The 8867-nt window shown below is 39.6% G+C and overlaps 1 protein-coding gene across 1 annotated transcript; it reads right to left on the reverse strand.

The window, feature by feature from the left end:
- Positions 1–1453: 1453 nt before the first annotated feature.
- LOC148652299 (uncharacterized) lies at positions 1454–6578 on the reverse strand. The gene is made up of 4 exons (XM_088598945.1): positions 4056–6578; positions 3014–3445; positions 2646–2712; positions 1454–1666 (listed from the first exon to the last, which is right to left on the reverse strand). Exons 1-4 carry the CDS (start codon positions 6459–6461, stop codon positions 1575–1577), a joined length of 2997 nt encoding a protein of 998 aa, XP_088455071.1. The 5' UTR covers positions 6462–6578; the 3' UTR covers positions 1454–1574.
- Between the last annotated feature and the right edge of the window lie 2289 nt (positions 6579–8867).

Here is an 8867-nt window from a genome sequence, read left to right on the forward strand (position 1 = left end):
ACTTACTGCCACCTGCTGGCAAAACCTGCGCTGGAAAGGTTGGATCTTCCCCACTCAGCCAGGTTCACTCCTGTTGTGTGATACAGCTCAGGCATTTTTAGAGATCTCTTTAAATCAACTAAAATAAACTAAATTGAACTAAAAATGAATGAAATATTGAAATTGAATTAAACTAGAAATAATTAGTTCAATTAAGCATGTTTCATTTGGCTATTATGATGTATTATTGTATTGTTCAGAAAAAGTCTATGAAAGTAGCTGTCCTGTCATTTGCTAATGTTACTGTTAAAATGGAAGTTAATGCCATTTCAGGGAGCCTTGCTCTTAGGTACAAAAATGAACATTTAATTTCACTGAAAAACAAAAATTCACGGAGGAGACATTCCACATAAAGTGATCATCTTTTTCTTTTCTCATTCACTGGAGGGAAAAAGGCACTATATACATAAACCGTTAAATAAACATGATTTTATTTTCTAAAGAAAGATTTTTGTGCATACAGTAATGTACTGGAAGTAGTTCAGGTGGGTAACTGCGTCAGCATGCGTAGGCTGCAAAGGAACAAGTAATAGGTTTATTCCATGCTGAAAAGAGAAGAAAGAAAACAACATTTTGGCCGTGGAGCCTTCTTCAGGTGCTACCTGCTCACACCTGAAGTCACACCTAAAGAAGGCTTCAAGGTCGAAATGTTGTTTTCTTTCTTCTCTTTTCAGCATGGAATAAACCTATTACTTGTCCCAGTAATGCACTTGTTCATTACGGAAACCAATTTGATTTCTGTCTCTTACTTAATCACAGATGGGAAATTTGCTTTGCAGGCTGGTAAAGACATAACACATAATACATTTATAGACACAACACATTACCCAAGACATTTAAACACTATATATTTAACTGATGTACGGTGAGAAAGAAAACCAATATACAGTGTAGTTCATAAGTATTTGGACAGTGACACACTTTTTGCTGTTTTGGCTCTTTTCCAGCACATTGGATTTGAAATGAAACAATAACTATGAGGTTATAACCCTTTCTTTGAGGACGTCAGGATATCGGCGTCCACATCATAGTTGGGATGTTTGTTCCAGGCCCCAAACCCTTTGAATAAAAATATGCATTTCCCTGTTTGGTAGATTATTTAAACCTCTTATATTTTTTTAAAAATCCAAATAGTTTTCCTAGTTCGTGTTTCACTACTCAATCTTATGAAGTGCACTAGGTCAGTAGCTTTGAGGATTTTGAATGCTTACAGTAAATCAGGTCTTGCTATAACTATGAATAGAATAATGAAGGCTAAGAATGTCTTATTTTTTTAATGGTGTAGTACACCAATAAGATATTTACAGACAACATTAAAACTAACATACCATTTTGTGATTTAGTTGAAAAGTGTCTGGTCATGGATGTGGTAGTGTGCTCACCTATTTGAATAACACAACTTTATACAAAAACATGAATGCAATTATTTTTATTTCAGAAACAGTAGTTCCCATCATTAAAACTCCTTTTTTGATTTTGCATTGCAAGGAGTTTCCCCTCCATGTTAAACATGTTTGATGGTGGCAGATGGATTATTACAGAAAGGCTCTGGATAAAGCAGTCGACATCTTCGACAGCAAAGATGGTTTTTTTGGCATCTTCCTGGAGTTTGGAATTCCAGGGATCCCTGGAAACACAGAGTGGTTTGACATGTCACTGTTCCAGTTTCTTTATTCCATGGCAGCAGGTCAGATAGACTTTGGATACAGTTCTACCCAGAGGCATCTTAACGTCAGGTTTATTCAATAAGAAGCTATTTGATTAAAGGTGTGTGATAATTTGGCTATTAGACAACTGTTTTTCAGTCATTTCAATCACATTCATAACTATTATTCCTGTCATCTTCTATTGGACTATTCACCCCTGATCTGTACTATTACCTGTCCCTTAACCAGTTCAATACATGAATTTCCCTAAATGCCTATTGCCTTTAATTTAAGAAGAACATTACCAAAAGCATCTTTAAAATCTAATCATATCATTTTGTACGTTCTGTGTGTTTAGTGCTGTGACTTGTTTGAAGAATTTTAACAAGTTGGTAAAGGAAGAATGACCTTTTCTAAAACCATATTGACTACTGCTAGGGTCTTATTTTCATATGAGCGATCCTGTTGTTTAGTTCTAAAGTGGTTTTCATAACTTTACTTGTAAAAGAAGATGTATTAGCTTATATCTTGTCATATAAGTCACATTTAGTCATATTTACTAAACCGAGAGATACTGTAGAAGGGAATGAGGGAGGGCACTGAAAATGGAGAAAATAGAGTACCGTTGAAGAGGACTGCCAAAGATTGATGCACTGGACAATGGACTATTTAGAAGAAGAGAGATCAGGGAAGAGTAGAGGTGCACAGTTAACCACTTGATCAGAGTGGAGTTTGGAGTTCTGCCTCACCATTCCTATGGAGGTAGCAGTGTCAATAAAAAGTGACGTTTGCAGAAGTTTAAGGCCAATTTGTATAAAAATCAGTTTGTTTTTTAAAGGATTCTAAATTTAGATGAATTCCCCCATTCTACATAAATTCCATCCAATGTCTAATTCTGAACCACACTTGTCACTAATGTGCTACACAAAATAAAATCACAGTCACAAACTAAATACTCACCATCTGGAGTGTTCTGAGGCTTGTTCCTACTGAATCTGTCCAAACTAAAAACTTCTTTTTTGAAGAACTACAGTATGAGCACACAAAGAAAACAATTTAGGAATATTTCTTCCACAGGTATTATACTTGAACTGTTACGTACTGTATTGATCTTGATAAATTTGTAGTCATTATTCACACAGAACATTCAGCATTGGCCACCATAGCAGTTGCTATTCTTGTTTATTGCAATTAATAGGAATGTCTTCTAGAATGTTATTTGATGTACAAATGAGCATTCTATTCAAATAATTTCTGTAGTGTTAATATTAAAAATACAATAATGCCCAAATTAATTAATAATTTAAGTTTGGGTATCTAATCCATACCTTGTGTTTTTGAGGCTCGGTGTACTCATCAGGCACTTTAAATGGTCCAAAGCTTTCACAGCTCCCGCGTCCACTGGATGTTCCCTGGGCTCTTAAGTTTTCCAAAGATGGATTTGTTTCATTCTGAATTCTGACGTCTTTTGACCTATTACCCATGATCTTATGCTTTAGCATGGAGCCAAACTTTTTCAAAGGATGTTTCTTGACTTTCTGGCTCACATTCACATCTTCATCCGGCGTATTAACTGAAAAGGGGATGTTGCTGTGCGAGAGAAGCCCTTTGCTCTCAGATGTTTTGGTCAGTTGCACTGGGGTCATGTAATGTTTTGCTATGTCAATGCGCAGACCACTCTTGCTTTGGGCTGGACTGAGATTTTTGTCCTTATTAAGGCTGGGATTGTACACATACCAAGATGAGTGTCCGGGCAACTCCTGTCACAAAAAAAAACAAAAAGTTACAGTTCAGTGATTGTTGTTTCATTTTTAAAAGTAAATCAAAACAAGTAACACTTCTCTTACGGAAAAGAAGATAAGGATTATGGGGTGTGTATATGTTTTTAGCACTGACGTTAACACTAGAATAAAGGCAGACAATGAAATATAAAATAAGAAATCAATGTGAATGTTTAAAATTGCATGTATAGAAAATAATGCATCTCAATTTTTTTTTATGATGCAGATATCAGTTTGGAAATGTAGACAATACTGTGAGCAAGTCTCTCCATAGTAGCATTAACTCACCTGATTGCTCTTGTACTAATTGAGTGATAAAGCTGACATCCACAGACAGGTGAGTTTAGTACGTATGCTATGAACTGACAATAGGGATATTTCTGAGATGTTATACAGTATTAGGGAAAACAAATCTGGATTTGTAGTTTTATTGTAAAGGAAAATGCACAACAAAACTATCATCATATTTACAAAATAAGAGTTCCATTTTCCAGTACTTTCTACACAAATGTCTGTTAATTAGGTACAGAACAGGTCCATCCTACTTTGATAAGAGACATTTTTACAGGTTTGGAACTGTTGGTCATACCTCATCAACCACATCATGCGAAGACGACTCCAGAAGTCGTGTTTTCATACAGTCTGGCCTCGAGGAGCTCTTCATAGTTTTCTTAACTGTCTTCCCTGAAGCCTTACACTGCTGTACTCCTTCTACATCCTGGACTCCTTGAGCCAAATAATCTCCAGGCTTCTCTGGGGTCTCAGAAGCAGAACAACCTTTTTTCTTATTAGAACAAGGTGTCACACCAACAGCTTCTCCTATGGAACGTGATGAGCAGGGCTTATCCATAGTGTCTTCTGGCTGGAAACTGTTTTCAAACCCACTTGGAACTGTTGGAGAAAAGCCCTTTGGAGACTTTTTCATAGAAGACTGTAGTTTTTTACTTCTGACTGTAGTTACGTTTGTGTCCACAATTTTGTCCTGTGTGGACTTACTGGTTTTCTGAGAAATGAGAGATTGTGAAGATGGAATTGAACACCCGCTTCGTAAACCATAATTTGCAATAGTTTCTTTAGCCACACAACAGGCCATTTCCTTGATCATTTCTGGATTCTGTGAGGCAATTCCTACTTGTAATACTTTCTTGCTGCCAATGGATTCCATCAGTTTGCTGTAAACAGAGCTAACGGTTTTCTTGATGGCTTGCTGTAATGGAAGATGTTCTTCAGCCTTTGGTTCACTGATGGTTAGAGTGGAAACCTTTGTCAATTCCTTCAGCGCATCTTTGGTGAGTTTCAGTGCCAGGTCCCTGACCTGAGACTCGGACAGCTCTTCCAGTTCCCCAGAATAATTTTCTGGGTTGGGGAATCCAGGGCGAATTTTCAAAAGCAGTTTTGCCATGATATTTTTCACTGCATCTGTTTGACACATAACAGGTGAAGGTTCTAACTGGTCCATTTTGGTGCACATGAGCTGCTCAGTGCTCAGGGTTTCCATATCAATGGCAGCTTGAGGAGCATCTGAAGACTCGATATCTGAATGTTGGAACTTCATAATTTCTCTCACAAGAGAATCAACTATCTTTTGGGCCAGGGCCTCACTCTTGGCTGCTACTGCTTGTTGTAAGTTGTCTTTGGAACCAGCACTCTGCAGCAGTTCTCTGTAAATACAGCTGGCCACTTGTTTGACAGAAACCAGCTCACATTGGATATTGCTTCCCATTGTTGGATTACATTCTGAGGTATCTGGGGCTGTAAATAGTTTCTTCAGCACATTGTCAATAATGCCCACAGCAAATTCACTGAGCTCCCAACAAGATAAACTATCCATAATCTGTTCTTGTTTCTTCTCCCTCTTTGGAGAAATAGGATGAATTCTTAAGAGCAGTTTAGTTACAATTTTTTTCACAATATCTGAATATGGTAGGGGAATATCAGAAAGTGGTTGAATATCAGAAGCGGGCTCTGGAGGTGACATTCCCTTTTCTTGGCAACCAAGGTTAAAGGTGTCATTTTCACTGCTGTTCACATCATTAGTGGCTTCGTTTGTAATGAAGGAAGGAGAAGGATCTAAGGCTGAAGACTCAGCTGTTGAAAAGTAGAGCTTTGAGAGCTCTTTAACCAAAGATACAATAATGGCTTTGGACACTTCCTGATTTTTGGACATTATTGCATCGTATAATGCAATAAGGGAGCCACTTTCTTGCAGCAAGTCATTGTACACTTTTTCAATCATTTGGTCTGCATCCAAAGGCTGAATAAAGATGCATCTGTCATGGTCAGGTGTGCCTATAGTAATTCCTGGAACAGCTGATAACTGCATGATCACAGATTCAGTAATACTTATAACCATTTCACTCAGGGTTTGCAGAGGTCTTTTCAAATCTTCAGCACTGGACTCAGGGCAGGAACAGTTAAGCTGAATTTTCTTTAGCAGATTATCTGTGACTCCATGTACTATTTCAGAAGAAACAAGGGAAACTTCAGAAGACTGTGCTATGGGTGTTGCCTCTTTGTTGTGCTCACTACCGATTCTAATATCACTCATCAGCTCATCAACCTTCACATCATGCGAAGAGGACTCCAGAGGTTGTGTTTTCATACAGTCTGGGCTTGAGGAGCTCTTCTTAGTCTTCTTAACTGTCTTCCCTGATGCCTTACACTGCTGTACTCCTTCTAGACCCTGGACTCTTTGAACCAGATAATCTCCAGGCTTCTCTGGGGTCTCAGAAGCTAAGCAATCTTTTTTCTTATTAGAACAAGGTGTCACACCAACAGCTTCTCCTAGGGAACGTGATGAGCAGGGCTTATCCATAGTGTCTTCTGGCTGGAAACTGTTTTCAAACCCACTTGGAACTGTTGGAGAAAAGCCTTTTGGAGACTTTGTCATAGGAGACTGCAGTTTTTTACTTCTGACTGTTCGACCAATAACAGGTGAAGGTTCTAACTGGTCCATTTTGGTGCACATGAGCTGCTCAGTGCTCCGGGTTTCCATATCAATGGCAGCTTGAGGAGTACTGGACTCAGGGCTGGAACAGTTTAGCTGAATTTTCTTTAGCAGATTATCTGTGACTCCATGTACTATTTCAGAAGAAACAAGAGAAACTTCAGAAGACTGAGCTCTGGGTGTTGCCTTTTTGTTGTGCTCACTAGCGATTCTAATATCACTCATCAGCTCATCAACCTTCACATCATGCGACGAGGACTCCAGAAGTTGTGTTTTCATACAGTCTGGGCTTGAGGAGCTCTTCTTAGTCTTCTTTACTGTCTTCCCTGAAGCCTTACAATGCTGTACTCCTTCTAGACCCTGGACTCTTTGAACCAGATAATCTCCAGGCTTCTCAGGGGTCTCAGAAGCTAAGCAATCTTTTCTCTTATTAGAACAAGGTGTCACACCAACAGCTTCTCCTAGGGAACGTGATGAGCAGGGCTTATCCATAGTGTCTTCTGGCTGGAAACTGTTATCAAACCCACTTGGAACTGTTGGAAAAAATCCTTTTGGAGACTTTGTCATAGAAGACTGCAGTTTTTTACTTCTGACTGTTCGACCAATAACAGGTGAAGATTCTAACTGGTCCATTTTGGTGCACATGAGCTGCTCAGTGCTCCGGGATTCCATATCAATGGCAGCTTGAGGAGTACTGGACTCAGGGCTGGAACAGTTTAGCTGAATTTTCTTTAGCAGACTATCTGTGACTCCATGTACTATTTCAGAAGAAACAAGGGAAACTTCAGAAGACTGAGCTCTGGGTGTTGCCTCTTTGTTGTGCTCACTACCGATTCTAATATAACTCATCAGCTCATCAACCTTCACATCATGCGTAGAGGACTCCAGAGGTTGTGTTTTCATACAGTCTGGGCTTGAGGAGCTCTTCTTAGTCTTCTTAAATGTCTTCCCTGAAGCCTTACAATGCTGTACTCCTTCTAGACCCTGGACTCTTTGAACCAGATAATCTCCAGGCTTCTCTGGGGTCTCAGAAGCTAAGCAATCTTTTTTCTTATTAGAACAAGGTGTCACATCAACAGCTTCTCCTAGGGAACGTGATGAGCAGGGCTTATCCATAGTGTATTCTGGCTGGAAACTGTTTTCAAACCCACTTGGAACTGTTGGAGAAAAGCCTTTTGGAGACTTTGTCATAGGAGACTGCAGTTTTTTACTTCTGACTGTTCGACCAATAACAGGTGAAGGTTCTAACTGGTCCATTTTGGTGCACATGAGCTGCTCAGTGCTCCGGGATTCCATATCAATGGCAGCTTGAGGAGTACTGGACTCAGGGCTGGAACAGTTTAGCTGAATTTTCTTTAGCAGATTATCTGTGACTCCATGTACTATTTCAGAAGAAACAAGGGAAACTTCAGAAGACTGAGCACTGGGTGTTGCCTCTTTGTTGTGCTCTCTAGCAATTCTAATATCACTCATCAGCTCATCAACCTTCACATCATGCGAAGAGGACTTCAGAGGTTGTGTTTTCATACAGTCTGGGCTTGAGGAGCTCTTCTTAGTCTTCTTAACTGTCTTCCCTGAAGCCTTACAATGCTGTACTCCTTCTAGACCCTGGACTCTTTGAACCAGATAATCTCCAGGCTTCTCTGGGGTCTCAGAAGCTAAGCAATCTTTTTTCTTATTAGAACAAGGTGTCACACCAACAGCTTCTCCTAGGGAACGTGATGAGCAGGGCTTATCCATAGTGTCTTCTGGCTGGAAACTGCTTTCAAACCCACTTGGAACTGTTGGAGAAAAGCCTTTTGGAGACTTTGTCATAGGAGACTGCAGTTTTTTATTTCTGACTGTTCGACCAATAACAGGTGAAGGTTCTAACTGGTCCATTTTGGTGCACATGAGCTGCCCAGTGCTCCGGGTTTCCATATCAATGGCAGCTTGAGGAGTACTGGACTCAGTGCTGGAACAGTTTAGCTGAATTTTCTTTAGCAGATTATCTGTGACTCCATGTACTATTTCAGAAGAAACAAGAGAAACTTCAGAAGACTGAGCACTGGGTGTTGCCTCTTTGTTAAGCTCACTAGCAATTCTAATATCACTCATCAGTTCATCAACCTTCACATCATGCGAAGAGGACTCCAGAGGTTGTGTTTTCATACAGTCTGGGCTTGAGGAGCTCTTCTTAGTCTTCTTAACTGTCTTCCCTGAAGCCTTACACTGCTGTACTCCTTCTAGACCCTGGACTCTTTGAACCAGATAATCTCCAGGTTTCTCTGGGGTCTCAGAAGCTAAGCAATCTTTTTTCTTATTAGAACACTGAATTTTCTTTAGCAGATTATCTGTGACTCCATGTACTATTTCAGAAGAAACAAGAGAAATTTCAGAAGACTGAGCACTGGGTGTTGCCTTTTTGTTGTGCTCACTAGTTATTTTAATATCACCCATCACCCTATCAATGAT

Source organism: Lepisosteus platostomus, chromosome 11, assembly GCF_059453375.1.
Source record: "Lepisosteus platostomus isolate fLepPlt1 chromosome 11, fLepPlt1.hap1, whole genome shotgun sequence".
NCBI lineage: Eukaryota > Metazoa > Chordata > Actinopteri > Semionotiformes > Lepisosteidae > Lepisosteus > Lepisosteus platostomus.